Here is a 16,685-nt window from a genome sequence, read left to right as displayed (position 1 = left end):
GCCCATGTGTCAACCGGCATCAAACGAACGCAGGAAACCTCCCGAGAAAGAAAACCAAAGAAGCCTCCTGAACCCGAAAACCGCCACCGTTCCCGTCAAGGCGGCAACCCGCGTCCACGATCCACCAAGTCAGCCCAGCAGACCTCGGCCGTCACGCGCCGGGCCCGTGACCTACCGTGCTGCGTCAGTGCGCCTCCCTTTTCCCTTCCTCAGAAAAAAGGCGAAGCGACCCACAACCCCCCCTCCAAGTTTCCTCCCCCTCCTCTTCCTCTTCACATCCCCAAAACACCAAACACCGCAAGCCCCCTCTCCCCCCCTTCCCTCACGTCGCCGCCTCTGAATCCCCCAAGCCCCCTTCCTCCGCCGCCGGCCTCCCCCGCGGCCGATGTGTGTGCCTCGCCGGGCCAAAACCCTAGAGGTACGCGCGCCCGCCCTCCCCGCTCCCCTTCCCCTCTTCCCCCGCCGCCGCGCCGCCATCGCCTCCCCCGACCCGTGCGGGCGGCGATCGGGCCCGGGCGGGCTAGGGTTTTCGTGGGATTTCGAGTGGGGTTTTTCATCCTCCTTCCGCTGATTGAGTTTTTGGTGTTTGTTTTTTTTTAAATCGCAGGTGACGCGCAGGTGAGGGGTCCCGATCGGAGATGGCGGCGGCCGCCATGGCCGCGCACAGGGCCAGCTTCCCGCTGCGCCTGCAGCAGATCCTGGCCGGGAGCCGCGCCGTCTCGCCCGCGATCAAGGTCGAGTCCGAGCCGGTGAGTCCCCCTATGTCCTCCCCCCCGCCTCCCCACATCGGAGCTTCTTTGCTCGCCGTCCTTCGTCCTAGGGTTTTGATCGGGGGCGGGCGCGTGTGGATGTGCCGCGGCTTTGCTGGTTACGGTAAAATCATCGTCTCTGGGTATGCCGTGCTAGGGTTTAATTGCTCGGGTGGAGGATCTCGCTTGTGATTGCTCAGAAGGTGGGCGTTGGTGGGCCGCTGGGTAGTTAGTGCTGTTCGAAGAGGATGTTTGGGACTGGGATGGCATGGTAGAATCTGTAGTGCTTCAGTTCTTCTATGAATTCGTTTGTCCTCATGGGTGCTCTTTTGTGACGATGCTGTAGTGTCAGTACGATACTTAAGTGGCGTCTGCTTATGTCCTTTCAGTTGCTGCTGTACTAGGTTTAAGGAGTTTTAGTTACCCCATCTTAGGGCTGTTGTTTTTTTGGGCATATAATATTCCTTATTGTTCTTAGTTAATTATTTGTTCAGACCAAAAGTTTATGAGCCAGGACAGATGCCATACCTTGCAACTTTATGGTTGAGGGCTTTATGAATCTGCTTGAGGCCTGTCACTGTAAATTTGTGGAACAATCGTAAAACCTATCACTGTTTGATGTTTTCAGTTTTAACACCCAGTTTGGTGGCTTTTGTGATATATTACTTTCACATATTGTTATGTTTCCATGATGATTATGATCAGTTTTTCCCACGTGTTCTTATGGGTGTTTTTTAGCCAATGTGGTTGTTTATGTTGTACTTTGAACACCTATTCTAAAATACGACCAGTGCTATTGTGTAGTTGTAAGATTCCGGATAGCCCGTTCCATACCGATATTGGTCGCACTTCACCTGATTTTGTGTAGCTGTGGTTGAGGAAACTTGCTTATTTACTCCATTCTTTCTTAAATAAATGACGCTTAGGACATGCTAATTAGTTTATTCTTGAACTACTTAGCTTGTCCTAAACTGTCATATATTTAAGGATGGAGGTAGTACTACAGTTCTACTTAGGTTCTGCATGTGATTCCACATTCTTATTAGTTACTGCTAACTTTGGTTCTCATCGTACTGGCATTGAAAGGTAAAATATGGAAATATGCATCATTAGTATTGTATCTGATTTCATCAATAAGGTGGTTGGTCACATTCTACAGTGAGCTTTGGTTGTTTAAGGGACACTTGTTTCATCACTGACAAACTAATGGTCTTTTCACCTTGCCAAGGAGCTAGCATAGTCACTGGTTTCAGCAAACTTCTAGATTTGTTCACCTCAATGAACTTGCATAGCCACTGCATCACATAGATACACAATACAGTGTACTGTATTGTAACATATATGTGTAGTCATACATCAGTTTTTAAGGTTAAAATGGTTTCATGTGAAGGACCTGTATTATTTTCAATATTCTTGTTTCTTCAAATTCTTCTCTGTTTCCTGTGCTGCCTGTCTGAACTTATTTGCAAATTTCCTTAAAGTTCTTACCCTTGGTGCACCTGTGGAAACAACTTATTGCTGATAAATTATTCTTATTTTGTTTGGATTGCAGCCTGCAAAAGTCAAAGAATTTATTGATCGAGTAATCAATATTCCACTACATGACATTGCCATACCACTATCAGGTTTCCGTTGGGAATTTAATAAGGTGACTTTCTTTAAAGTGGCAGCCTATTTTATATTTTGCTTGCTTGCTTTATTGCAGTTGCTTACTTTTGGTACTTGGTAACAGGGAAATTTCCACCACTGGAAGCCTTTATTTATGCATTTTGACACATATTTCAAGACATACCTTTCTTCTAGGAAAGATCTTCTTTTATCTGACGATATGGCCGAGGCTGATCCTTTGCCAAAGAATACCATCTTGAAAATTTTAAGAGTTATGCAGATTGTTTTGGAGAATTGCCATAATAAAAGTTCTTTTGCTGGTCTTGAGGTGAGCTTTTGCTTGTGCTATTACCTCCTCCTGACTTCAGAAGATGTGAGTTATAACCACCCATGTTTTTTTTCTCGCCTCATGCTAATTTGTTGCTTTTTTTTCCAGCATTTTAAGCTTCTCCTGGCATCGTCAGACCCTGAGATAGTTGTGGCAGCTTTGGAAACTCTTGCTGCATTGGTGAAAATAAATCCTTCAAAGTTGCATATGAATGGAAAGCTAATTAGCTGTGGAGCTATAAACACCCATCTTCTATCATTGGCCCAAGGATGGGGCAGCAAGGAGGAAGGTCTAGGTTTGTATTCTTGTGTTGTGGCAAATGAAGGAAATCAGCAGGAGGGCTTATCCTTATTCCCAGCAGATATGGAGAACAAATATGATGGCTCACAGCACCGTCTTGGTTCAACTCTTCATTTTGAGTATAATTTGAGTCCTACCCAAGATCCTGACCAAACTAGTGACAAGAGCAAGTCATCTAATTTGTGTGTGATACATATTCCAGACATGCATCTTCAGAAAGAGGATGACTTGAGCATACTGAAGCAATGTGTGGACAAGTTCAATGTGCCCCCAGAGCACAGGTTTGCATTGCTTACAAGGATAAGATATGCCCGTGCTTTCAATTCTGCACGAACTTGTAGGCTGTATAGTCGCATAAGCCTTCTTTCTTTCATTGTTCTGGTGCAATCCAGTGATGCTCATGACGAACTCACGTCTTTCTTTACAAATGAGCCAGAGTACATAAACGAGTTAATCAGGCTTGTCAGGTCTGAAGATTTTGTTCCTGGACCCATCCGCGCACTGGCTATGCTAGCGCTGGGAGCACAGCTAGCAGCATATGCGTCATCTCATGAGCGCGCTAGGATATTGAGTGGGTCAAGTATAATCTCTGCTGGTGGAAATCGTATGGTGTTGCTCAGTGTCCTGCAGAAAGCAATATCATCACTCAATAGCCCGAATGACACGTCAGCTCCTCTAATTGTTGATGCCCTTCTTCAATTTTTTTTGCTCCATGTACTGTCTTCATCAAGTTCTGGGACTACGGTTAGAGGCTCAGGGATGGTTCCTCCTCTGTTGCCCCTCCTGCAAGATAATGATCCTTCTCATATGCATCTTGTATGTTTGGCAGTGAAGACTCTCCAAAAGCTGATGGAGTACAGCAGCCCTGCTGTTTCTCTGTTCAAAGACTTGGGTGGTGTAGAGCTTTTGTCTCAGAGGTTACATGTAGAAGTGCAGCGCGTTATTGGTACTGTTGATGGTCATAATTCAATGGTTACTGACGCCGTGAAATCAGAAGAGGATGTCTTGTACTCTCAGAAGCGATTGATTAGAGCTTTGCTCAAGGCCTTGGGGTCTGCTACATACTCTCCTGGGAATCCTGCTCGTTCTCAAAGCTCCCAAGATAATTCGTTGCCTGTTTCACTTTCCCTTATATTTCAGAATGTAGAGAAGTTTGGGGGTGACATTTATTTTTCAGCAGTTACTGTTATGAGTGAAATAATTCATAAAGATCCTACATGCTTTCCTGCTTTGAAGGAACTTGGTCTTCCAGATGCTTTTCTGTCATCAGTGACTGCTGGGGTAATACCATCTTGTAAAGCTCTTATCTGTGTTCCTAATGGCTTGGGTGCTATCTGCCTCAATAACCAAGGACTCGAGGCTGTCAGGGAAACTTCAGCATTACGTTTTCTCGTGGACACCTTCACTAGCAGGAAGTACTTGATGCCGATGAATGAGGGTGTGGTCCTTTTAGCTAATGCAGTGGAGGAGCTTCTTCGTCACGTGCAATCCCTGAGAAGTACCGGTGTCGACATCATTATTGAAATAATCAACAAACTCTGTTCATCTCAGGAATATAGAAGCAATGAACCAGCCATCTCTGAAGAAGAAAAAACAGATATGGAAACTGATGTTGAAGGCCGTGATTTAGTAAGTGCTATGGACTCCAGTGCGGAGGGCATGCATGATGAACAGTTCTCTCATTTAAGCATTTTCCATGTGATGGTCCTGGTGCACCGGACAATGGAAAACTCTGAAACCTGCCGGTTATTTGTTGAAAAGGGAGGTCTACAGGCTCTTTTGGCACTCTTGTTGAGGCCTAGCATTACACAGTCATCTGGAGGAATGCCTATTGCTTTGCATAGCACGATGGTGTTCAAGGGCTTTACTCAGCATCACTCTACTCCACTTGCACGTGCATTTTGCTCATCTTTAAGGGAGCATTTGAAGAGCGCATTGGAGGAACTTGACAAAGTTTCTAGCTCAGTTGAGATGTCCAAGTTAGAAAAAGGAGCAATCCCATCTCTGTTTGTTGTTGAATTTCTACTATTCCTAGCTGCCTCAAAAGATAATCGTTGGATGAATGCTTTGCTCTCAGAATTTGGAGATGCCAGCAGGGAGGTCCTGGAAGATATTGGACGAGTTCACCGGGAAGTGCTTTATAAAATTTCACTTTTTGAAGAAAACAAGATTGACTCTGAAGCCAGTTCATCTTCTCTGGCATCTGAAGCCCAGCAGCCTGACTCATCTGCCAGTGACATTGATGATAGCAGATACACTTCTTTCAGGCAATATCTTGATCCACTTTTAAGGCGAAGGGGTTCTGGGTGGAACATAGAGTCTCAGGTGTCTGACCTCATTAATATTTACCGTGATATTGGCCGGGCAGCTAGTGACTCACAGAGAGTTGATTCTGATAGATATTCTAATCAGGGGTTGCCCTCAAGTTCCCAGGACCAGTCTTCCAGTTCATCTGATGCAAATGCTAGCACAAGATCAGAAGAAGACAAGAAAAAATCTGAGCATTCCTCCTGCTGTGACATGATGAGGTCTCTCTCGTACCATATTAGCCATCTTTTTATGGAGCTTGGGAAAGCAATGCTGCTCACATCTCGTCGAGAAAACAGTCCTGTAAATTTATCCCCATCTGTTATATCCGTTGCTGGCAGTATTGCTTCTATTGTGTTGGAACATCTCAATTTTGAAGGGCGCTCAGTAAGTTCTGAGAAGGAGATTAATGTTACCACAAAGTGCCGATATCTCGGAAAGGTGGTTGAGTTTGTTGATGGAATATTATTGGACCGGCCAGAATCCTGTAATCCAATCATGGTGAATTCATTTTATTGCCGTGGTGTCATTCAGGCCATCCTGACCACATTTCAAGCTACAAGTGAGTTGCTCTTCACGATGAGCAGGCCACCATCTTCGCCTATGGATACAGATAGTAAGACTGGAAAGGATGGAAAGGAGACGGATTCTTCATGGATTTATGGCCCCCTCTCCAGCTATGGGGCAGTAATGGACCATCTTGTGACCTCATCATTTATTCTCTCTTCATCTACTAGACAATTACTTGAGCAGCCTATTTTTAATGGATCTGTCAGATTTCCACAAGATGCAGAGAGGTTCATGAAGTTGCTTCAGTCAAAGGTGTTGAAGACAGTTCTTCCCATCTGGGCTCACTCCCAGTTTCCAGAATGCAACATTGAGTTGATCAGTTCAGTCACATCCATCATGAGGCATGTTTGCACTGGAGTGGAAGTGAAAAACACTGTTGGCAATGGTAGTGGTCGTTTAGCTGGTCCACCCCCTGATGAGAATGCAATTTCACTGATTGTAGAGATGGGGTTCTCTCGTGCCAGGGCTGAAGAAGCATTGAGACAAGTTGGGACGAACAGTGTTGAAATAGCAACCGATTGGTTATTCTCACACCCAGAGGAACCACAAGAGGAGGATGATGAACTTGCTCGGGCACTTGCAATGTCTCTTGGTAATTCTGATACATCTGCACAGGAGGAAGATAGTAGGTCCAATGATCTTGAGCTGGAAGAAGAAACAGTTCAGCTGCCTCCCATAGATGAAATATTATATTCATGTCTTCGACTTCTTCAGACAAAGGAAGCATTAGCTTTTCCTGTCAGGGACATGCTTGTCACTATCAGCACACAGAATGATGGCCAAAATCGAGAGAAGGTGCTTACATATTTGATTGAGAATCTGAAACAGTGTGTGATGGCTTCTGAGTCTTTAAAGGATACTACATTGTCTGCTCTTTTTCATGTTCTTGCTTTGATTCTCCATGGAGATACTGCTGCCCGTGAAGTTGCCTCAAAGGCAGGTCTTGTGAAGGTTGCTTTAGATCTGCTTTTCAGCTGGGAGTTGGAACCTAGGGAAAGTGAGATGACTGAGGTTCCAAATTGGGTAACTTCCTGTTTTCTTTCTGTTGATCGAATGCTCCAGTTGGAACCGAAGTTACCAGATGTTACAGAGCTAGATGTCCTGAAAAAGGATAATTCTAATGCAAAAACATCACTTGTGATTGATGACAGTAAGAAAAAAGATTCAGAATCTTTGTCAAGTGTAGGGCTATTGGACCTGGAGGACCAGAAGCAACTTTTGAAGATCTGTTGCAAGTGCATTGAAAAACAGTTGCCTTCTGCTTCTATGCATGCTATTCTTCAGCTCTGTGCTACATTGACGAAAGTTCATGCAGCTGCAATTTGTTTTCTTGAGTCTGGTGGTCTGAATGCGTTGCTGTCATTGCCGACAAGTAGCTTCTTTTCTGGATTCAACAGTGTGGCTTCTACAATCATTCGTCATATTTTGGAGGATCCTCACACCCTTCAGCAAGCAATGGAATTAGAGATACGTCACAGTCTTGTCACAGCTGCTAATCGGCATGCAAATCCCAGGGTCACCCCACGCAATTTTGTCCAGAATTTAGCATTTGTTGTATATCGGGACCCAGTGATATTTATGAAAGCGGCCCAAGCTGTGTGCCAGATTGAGATGGTTGGAGATAGACCATATGTTGTTCTTTTGAAGGATCGTGAGAAAGAAAGGAGCAAGGAGAAAGATAAGGACAAGTCAGCTGATAAGGATAAAGCAACAGGTGCAGTCACGAAGGTAACATCAGGGGACATAGCTGCAGGATCTCCTGCAAGTGCTCAAGGGAAACAGCCTGATTTGAGTGCACGGAATGTGAAACCTCACCGCAAGCCACCACAAAGCTTTGTCACTGTTATAGAGCATCTCTTAGATCTGGTCATATCCTTTGTTCCACCACCCCGATCAGAGGATCAAGCTGATGTTTCTGGTACTGCCTCATCTTCAGACATGGATATTGACTGCAGTTCTGCAAAAGGGAAGGGGAAAGCTGTGGCTGTAGCGCCTGAAGAGAGCAAGCATGCTGCCCAAGAGGCTACTGCATCCCTTGCCAAAAGTGCATTTGTCCTTAAGCTGCTGACAGATGTATTGTTAACTTATGCATCATCCATTCAAGTTGTTCTTCGTCATGATGCTGACCTGAGCAGCATGCATGGCCCTAATCGACCAAGTGCTGGTCTAGTCAGTGGTGGAATCTTTAATCATATCTTGCAGCATTTCCTTCCTCATGCTGTAAAGCAAAAGAAAGATAGGAAAACTGATGGAGATTGGAGGTATAAATTAGCAACAAGGGCTAATCAATTTTTGGTGGCTTCATCTATTCGTTCTGCGGAGGGCCGGAAAAGGATTTTTTCTGAAATCTGCAATATATTTCTTGATTTCACTGACTCTTCTACGGCTTACAAAGCTCCAGTGTCAAGGTTGAATGCGTATGTTGATTTGCTGAATGATATTCTGTCAGCCCGCTCACCAACTGGCTCCTCTCTATCAGCAGAATCTGCAGTTACATTTGTTGAAGTTGGACTTGTTCAATCGTTATCGAGAACCCTTCAAGTTCTTGACTTGGATCACCCTGATTCAGCGAAGATTGTTTCTGCTATTGTGAAGGCCCTGGAAGTGGTCACTAAGGAACATGTTCATTCAGCAGATCTTAATGCAAAAGGAGACAACTCGTCAAAGATTGCCTCTGACAGCAACAATGTGGATTTATCATCTAATAGGTTCCAGGCTCTTGACACAACTTCTCAGCCCACAGAAATGATTACTGATGACAGGGAAACATTTAATGCTGTCCAAACTTCACAAAGTTCAGATTCAGTAGAAGATGAGATGGATCATGATCGTGATATGGATGGAGGTTTTGCTCGTGATGGTGAAGATGATTTTATGCATGAGATGGCTGAAGATGGAACTGGCAATGAATCCACAATGGAAATCAGATTTGAAATTCCACGCAATAGAGAGGATGATATGGCTGATGACGATGAAGACACTGATGAAGATATGTCAGCAGATGATGGTGAAGAGGTTGATGAAGATGATGAGGATGAAGATGATGATGAGGAGAATAACAATCTTGAGGAAGATGATGCCCATCAGATGTCTCATCCTGACACAGATCAGGATGATCGTGAAATGGATGAAGAAGAATTTGATGAGGACCTGTTAGAAGATGATGATGAAGACGAGGATGAGGAAGGAGTCATCCTTCGCCTGGAGGAGGGGATTAATGGGATTAATGTGTTTGACCATATTGAAGTTTTTGGTGGGAGCAACAATTTGTCTGGGGATACACTGCGTGTGATGCCTCTGGACATTTTCGGTACAAGAAGGCAAGGCCGAAGTACCTCCATATACAATCTTCTTGGCAGAGCAAGTGATCACGGTGTTCTGGATCACCCGCTTCTTGAAGAGCCTTCTTCGATGTTGAACCTTCCGCATCAAGGGCAACCAGGTATCTCTTAACTCCATTTTAACCCATTAGATTGTTATTTACATTATCATACTAGCCTGTTTCTGGTAGTTGTATGTATATGTTGTCAAGTCTGGCATAGATTTGCTGATTCATATTATTACTTTTTTACACAGAAAATCTGGTTGAGATGGCTTTCTCTGATCGAAACCATGAAAGTAGCTCCTCCCGTTTGGATGCTATATTCCGCAGCTTGCGAAGTGGGCGGAATGGACACCGTTTTAATATGTGGCTGGATGACAGTCCGCAACGCAGTGGATCTGCTGCCCCTGCAGTACCTGAAGGCATTGAAGAATTGCTTATATCTCATTTGAGGCGGCCCACTCCTGAACAGCCTGATGACCAGAGAACACCTGCTGGTGGTACTCAAGAAAATGACCAGCCCACCAATGTATCGGAAGCTGAGGCAAGGGAAGAAGCACCAGCTGAACAAAATGAGAACAATGAAAATACAGTAAATCCTGTGGATGTCTTAGAAAATGCTGGCCCTGCACCTCCTGACAGTGATGCACTTCAAAGAGATGTGTCCAATGCAAGTGAGCATGCTACAGAGATGCAGTATGAGCGTAGTGATGCTGTGGTACGTGATGTGGAAGCAGTCAGCCAAGCAAGCAGTGGCAGTGGTGCCACTTTAGGGGAGAGCCTCAGAAGTTTGGAGGTTGAAATAGGAAGTGTTGAAGGGCATGATGATGGTGACCGGCATGGGGCTTCAGGCGCTTCAGATCGGCTACCTTTGGGTGATATGCAAGCAACTGCTCGATCACGGAGGCCATCTGGAAGTGCGGTCCAAGTAGGTGGCAGAGATATATCTCTGGAGAGTGTTAGTGAGGTTCCTCAAAATTCAAACCAAGAACCTGATCAAAATGCTAATGAGGGGAATCAGGAGCCTGCTAGAGCAGCAGATGCTGACTCAATTGATCCTACATTTTTGGAGGCTCTTCCTGAAGACTTACGAGCTGAAGTTCTTTCTTCACGTCAAAATCAAGTGGCTCAGACTTCTAATGACCAACCTCAGAATGATGGAGATATTGATCCTGAATTCCTTGCTGCACTCCCCCCTGATATACGAGAAGAGGTGCTAGCTCAACAACGTGCCCAAAGGTTGCAACAACAATCACAAGAATTAGAAGGACAGCCAGTTGAAATGGATGCCGTTTCAATTATTGCAACATTCCCCTCAGAAATTCGTGAAGAGGTATATTTAGTTTCATCATCTGTCCCGTTTCTGAACATTTTGCTTCAACTGTTTTCTCATGGTCTCTTTACATATGCTAATTGCAGGTGCTTTTGACATCTCCGGACACACTACTAGCTACACTCACACCTGCACTAGTTGCTGAAGCCAACATGTTAAGGGAGAGATTTGCTCATCGGTATCACAGTAGCTCCCTTTTTGGTATGAACTCCAGGAACAGGAGAGGTGAATCCTCCCGACGTGAAATAATGGCAGCAGGCCTTGACAGAAACGGTGATCCCTCCAGATCAACTAGCAAGCCAATTGAGACTGAAGGTGCTCCGCTGGTTGATGAGGATGCCCTTAGAGCTCTTATTCGGTTGCTTCGAGTTGTTCAGGTAATATTGCTGTTTCTTCTATGAGGTCCGTTTTATATAGAATGCTGGTATATTTCCTGTAATTGTTTCTCCTATTATTATTTTCAGCCTTTATACAAGGGTCAACTGCAGCGGCTTCTCCTGAATCTTTGTGCTCACCGGGATAGCAGGAAGTCCTTGGTTCAAATTCTAGTGGACATGCTTATGCTTGATCTGCAGGGTTCCTCAAAGAAATCAATAGATGCAACTGAGCCACCATTTAGGTTGTATGGATGCCATGCGAATATCACATATTCGCGCCCTCAATCTTCAGATGGTAATTAAATCTTTCACCTTTCTTCAGTTCTTTTGCACAGTAAAAGTGCCTAGTTTTCTGAAGTTGCACTGTATATTAATGCATCCTCCTTGTTGCTTTGAATAGGTGTGCCTCCGTTAGTCTCACGTCGTGTGCTTGAAACTTTGACATACTTGGCCAGAAGTCATCCAAATGTTGCTAAGCTCTTGCTCTTTCTTGAATTTCCGAGCCCATCAAGATGCCACACTGAAGCACTTGATCAGAGACATGGCAAGGCTGTTGTAGAAGATGGTGAAGAACAGAAAGCTTTTGCGCTTGTTCTGCTGTTAACTCTGTTGAATCAGCCACTGTATATGAGAAGTGTAGCTCATCTTGAACAGGTGAAAGATTTTTATTGTTTCTTTATTGTAGGTATTTATTTTAACCTTTTCACCCTCAATTTACTTAGCCTTTTGCAAAATGTGCAGTTACTAAACCTTCTTGAAGTTGTCATGCTGAACGCTGAGACTCAAATTAATCAAGCTAAGTTGGAAGCATCATCTGAGAAACCTTCTGGACCTGAGAATGCAGTACAAGATAGTCAAGATAATACCAATATTTCTGAATCATCTGGATCAAAGTCAAATGCTGAGGATAGTAGCAAAACCCCTGCTGTTGATAATGAAAATATCCTGCAAGCTGTTTTGCAAAGTCTTCCCCAACCAGAGCTTCGGTTGCTATGTTCATTGCTTGCGCATGATGGGTATGTACTTGAGCAAATTTCTTCAGTGATACATGCAATAAATCATTTTCCTTATTGTTTGCTATGTTATCATAAATTGACCTTTGGTAGCTTACTTTTTTCATTGGCTCATACAACTGTTTCTTTTTCCTTGTTGGCTGTACTACCACTCTTTCTTCGTGGTTCATGTAAAAAATGTGTCATACACTTTATTATCTTCTTTGGACCTGTTTTTGTTGGATAACCATCTATCTACTATAATACTGTATCAGATTATCTTACATCAGTTTTTGTTTCCTAACATGGTAGTGGATCGTCCTTTTGTCTTTTCAGATTGTCAGACAATGCCTATCTCCTTGTAGCGGAAGTGTTGAAAAAGATTGTGGCTCTGGCCCCATTCTTCTGTTGCCATTTCATAAATGAGCTTGCACGTTCAATGCAAAATTTGACACTTTGTGCAATGAAGGAGCTTCGCTTGTATGAGAATTCTGAAAAGGCTCTTCTTAGCTCTTCATCAGCCAATGGAACAGCAATTCTTAGAGTTGTGCAGGCTTTGAGTTCTCTTGTCACCACTCTTCAAGAGAAAAAGGATCCAGAGCTTCCTGCTGAAAAAGATCACTCAGATGCAGTTTCCCAGATTTCTGAGATTAACACTGCATTGGATGCTTTGTGGTTGGAGTTGAGCAACTGCATAAGCAAAATAGAAAGTTCTTCAGAATATGTATCGAATCTAAGTCCTGCTGCTGCCAATGCACCTACATTAGCAACAGGTGTAGCACCTCCATTGCCTGCAGGAACCCAAAACATATTACCATATATAGAATCATTTTTTGTGACATGTGAAAAGTTGCGTCCTGGGCAACCTGATGCTGTACAAGAGGCTTCAACTTCAGATATGGAAGATGCTTCAACATCTAGTGGTGGGCTGAGATCATCTGGTGGCCAAGCCAGTCTTGATGAGAAACAAAATGCTTTTGTGAAATTTTCAGAGAAGCACAGAAGATTGTTGAATGCATTCATCCGCCAAAACCCAGGGTTGCTGGAAAAATCATTCTCCCTAATGCTGAAAATCCCTCGCCTAATTGATTTTGACAACAAACGTGCATATTTCCGGTCTAAAATCAAGCATCAGCATGATCATCATCATAGTCCTGTGAGAATTTCTGTGCGCCGTGCATATATTCTTGAGGACTCCTATAATCAGCTCAGGATGCGCTCACCTCAGGACTTGAAGGGTAGGCTCACTGTTCATTTTCAAGGAGAAGAAGGAATTGATGCTGGTGGGCTGACAAGGGAGTGGTACCAGTCGCTGTCACGAGTCATTTTTGACAAGGGTGCCCTTTTATTTACTACGGTGGGGAATGATCTCACATTTCAACCGAATCCTAATTCTGTATATCAAACTGAGCACCTTTCATACTTCAAATTTGTTGGACGAGTGGTGAGTTATGGTGCCCCTTGTTATAAGCCTTTTACATTTTGTGAATGTGAATATTATTCTAGTTTCTGAAGTTTACATTCCACCAGGTTGGCAAAGCTCTCTTCGATGGTCAACTTTTAGATGCCCATTTTACTAGATCTTTCTACAAACATATACTTGGTGTCAAGGTTACATACCATGACATTGAAGCCATTGATCCTGCATACTACAAGAATTTGAAATGGATGCTTGAGGTATGTTTTTCTCTGCCTACACAGGCTATGTAGCATGTTCCTCTAATTTTGGGTTCAGTTGATCATTCAGCTATAACTTTTTTAAATGATCTGTGTGCAGAATGACATAACTGATGTTTTGGATCTCACATTTAGCATGGATGCAGACGAAGAAAAGCTGATACTATACGAGAAGGCAGAGGTATCCCCCCCTCTCCTCTCTCTCTCTCTCTCTCTCTGTGTGTGTGTGTGTGTGGTCTTTACCTTTTTACAAGCGACTCCCTCCGTCCTGCAAAGAGTGTCCTTTTAGTTTTGTCCTAAGTCAAATCATCTTATGTTTGACCAAGTTTATATAAAAATATATCAATGCTTTTGATGTCTAACAAGTTTCATTAGCATACCTATTTAGTGTTATAAATATTGATACACTTCATTGTAAACTTGGTCAAACTTAAGATAGTTTGATTTAGGACAAACCTAAATGGACACTCTTTGTGGGACGGAGGGAGTAGATCGTTATCTTCTACATCCTAAGTCATTATCTTTTTGCAGGTCACTGATAGTGAGTTGATTCCTGGAGGGCGTAACATCAAGGTAACCGAGGAGAATAAGCATGAATATGTGGACCGGGTAGTAGAGCATCGTTTGACCACTGCAATCAGGCCTCAGATTAATGCCTTCCTGGAAGGGTTTAATGAACTCATTCCACGGGAGCTAATATCTATCTTTAACGACAAAGAGCTTGAACTTCTAATTAGCGGACTTCCGGATATTGACTGTAAGTTCTACAAATATGGTTTGGGGGTTAATGTTCTTTTGCATTCAATCTAACTTCCTGTTTTGCCTGTTTTGATTTCAGTGGATGATTTGAAAGCAAATACAGAATATTCTGGCTACAGCATAGCCTCTCCGGTCATTCAGTGGTTCTGGGAAATAGTGCAAGGGTTCAGCAAGGAAGACAAAGCTCGGTTCCTCCAGTTTGTGACGGGCACTTCAAAGGTATGCTGACAGTCGCTTCCCTGATTCTTTGATGTGTTGATTCAATTTCTGGATAGCAGTCTGCAACTCTAGATTGGCTTACAACGTGTTGACTGCCACATTGGAATCTATGAGGCCACATACATTTGTTGTGCTTACACCTTGAGTTGAACTGTAGGTACCGCTAGAAGGTTTCAGTGCACTGCAAGGAATCTCAGGGCCACAACGGTTTCAGATACACAAGGCCTATGGCAGCACGAACCATCTTCCTTCGGCTCATACTTGGTAACCTATCTTCTTATTTTGCTTTGTATCACTTTACTATGAAAAAGACTTGGCTTTGTGTCGCTTACTATGAAAAAGACTTGGCAGTCACCATTATGTCTAGTTTTTACTAACACTATGTTATCTTTGCTGACTACAGCTTTAACCAACTAGACTTGCCTGAGTACACATCCAAAGAGCAGCTCCAGGAGAGGTTACTGTTGGCGATCCATGAAGCAAATGAAGGTTTCGGATTCGGCTAACCGGTCATCCCTGTGCATGTGCCCTGTTGGGGAGTCTGTACAGATACTGAGATTTGCAATAGGTGAGCAGGACGTGCGCTGATCTTTTTCCATATTCTGAACTCCACTGGCTGCCGACACCAAGCGATGGCACTTGTCCCTGCAAGGCCCTTGCAAATGATAGTTGGGAGGGACGGCCGTGATGGAAGAACATGCCCAGGATTGAGAATTTTCAGGGAGGAGCGGGAGTGTAGAGAGATGGCAACTATTTGATGTTCATAATATTCTTTTTCCTTTTTTATGGTCGTTTTTCGGCCGTTGCCCCATTAATAGTTGTCGCCTTGACACATTGGACTTTGGCTCCTAAGGGTTTTTTTGGTTTACTTTATTTTTCACGTTTGTCTTGGGGCATAGACTGGTGTAACTGAACATTATGTCGAATGCAAGTTTTCTGTCTTACCCCTGTTAATCTACTCGCTTTGTTGGAAGGAAAAATTAGATGGCGCCTGTGGTGAATATGCCGTCTGCGGAGCACTAGGAATCTGTAGTGTTGGGTTTGATTACGTTTATACTGTCTATCAGCCGTACCCTGTGTAAACACCGCTATTACCAACGATTACGTGCAGGCACGTTTGCTTCTCGCTCGTACCAATTTCGTCTCATGTCACATGTGAGTGATTCTTTCGAACAAAAACTTTCATGGAATGTACAGCAGATTAATGGTGCAACTGAGTTACTGAACAAGGGTGAAGAAAGACATTGAAAAAATTACACCATTACTTTCAGAATGCTGAGAGCCTTTACACTCCGACATCACTCTCGCTAAGTAATCCGACATTTGATACGTAGGAGCTTCTTTGGGGGAGTTCGAATTTTGAGAAATAAATCATTGTATAATACTCTTGGTTTGCTTGTTTTTGTGCTAATTGTTCTTCGTACCTTGTTGAGATTTTGAATATGGCGATGTTTGGAATAGCCTTGGTATACTCTATCGAACCCTTAGCCTTTGGATTAACTGCGTAGGACTTGCTATATTTGAAATTTGCATTTTGTTATATTGATATTCCAGATTGTATTCAAAACTTGTAATAGATGTTCCCGACTCAACCCGGAACATCAGATTGCATACTTGGTCCAATTGCTAGTTGGCAATATTTGTACCAAAGAATATTATTACAAATAATACTTAGGGGGTGTTTGGTTCCACCTTGCTAAACTTTAGCAACTAAAGTTTAGCAACTTTTAGCTGCTAAACTGCCAAAAATCCTTGCTAAAGTTTGCTAAAGTTGCGTAGCTAAAGTTTAGCACTTTAACAAGTTTTTGGTTGCTAAACTTGCTATAAAGTTGCGTTGCTAAAGTTTAGCACTTTAACAAGTTTTTGGTTGCTAAACTTGCTAAAAGGTGGGCTGGACAACGTGTGCCCCTCATTTTATTGCTTGTCTGCCCCCTGCGCACCTTCTCTCTCCCCTATCCCCATCCGCACCCGCACCAGGATGCCTCCGCACGCATCCGCCGCCGGCGCATCGCTGCCGTCTGCTCCTGCAGGCCATCCTCGCCGCCGCTCTACTGCCGCAGGACCCGCCGGTGGTGGTGCTCGGCTCGGCCGCCGGCCCACATGCAGCCTCCCGCTCGGCCATGGCGGAGGCCTAGCACGGGTCC

General features: G+C 43.8%; 1 protein-coding gene across 2 annotated transcripts; it reads left to right on the top strand.

The window, feature by feature from the left end:
* Window positions 1-264: 264 nt before the first annotated feature.
* On the top strand, window positions 265-15,495 carry LOC101778904 (E3 ubiquitin-protein ligase UPL1). Of its 2 annotated transcripts, XM_004962505.3 has the most exons (17): window positions 265-418; window positions 608-749; window positions 2,302-2,397; window positions 2,482-2,685; window positions 2,794-9,304; window positions 9,439-10,517; window positions 10,604-10,894; window positions 10,982-11,189; window positions 11,295-11,548; window positions 11,636-11,910; window positions 12,223-13,330; window positions 13,417-13,563; window positions 13,664-13,744; window positions 14,095-14,320; window positions 14,402-14,541; window positions 14,699-14,805; window positions 14,945-15,495. In XM_004962505.3, exons 2-17 carry the CDS (start codon window positions 639-641, stop codon window positions 15,045-15,047), a joined length of 10,941 nt encoding a protein of 3,646 aa, XP_004962562.1. In that variant the 5' UTR covers window positions 265-418; window positions 608-638; the 3' UTR covers window positions 15,048-15,495. The 2 variants fall into 2 exon arrangements, with proteins under 2 accessions (XP_004962562.1, XP_012700095.1); XM_012844641.2 differs by having other exon boundaries at window positions 2,482-9,304.
* The last annotated feature ends 1,190 nt before the right edge of the window (window positions 15,496-16,685 follow it).

This window comes from Setaria italica, chromosome III, assembly GCF_000263155.2.
Source record: "Setaria italica strain Yugu1 chromosome III, Setaria_italica_v2.0, whole genome shotgun sequence".
NCBI classification, from domain to species: Eukaryota; Viridiplantae; Streptophyta; class Magnoliopsida; order Poales; family Poaceae; genus Setaria; species Setaria italica.
The sequence above is the reverse complement of the archived record's forward strand: the minus strand, read 5'-3'. Positions and strand labels throughout refer to the sequence as shown.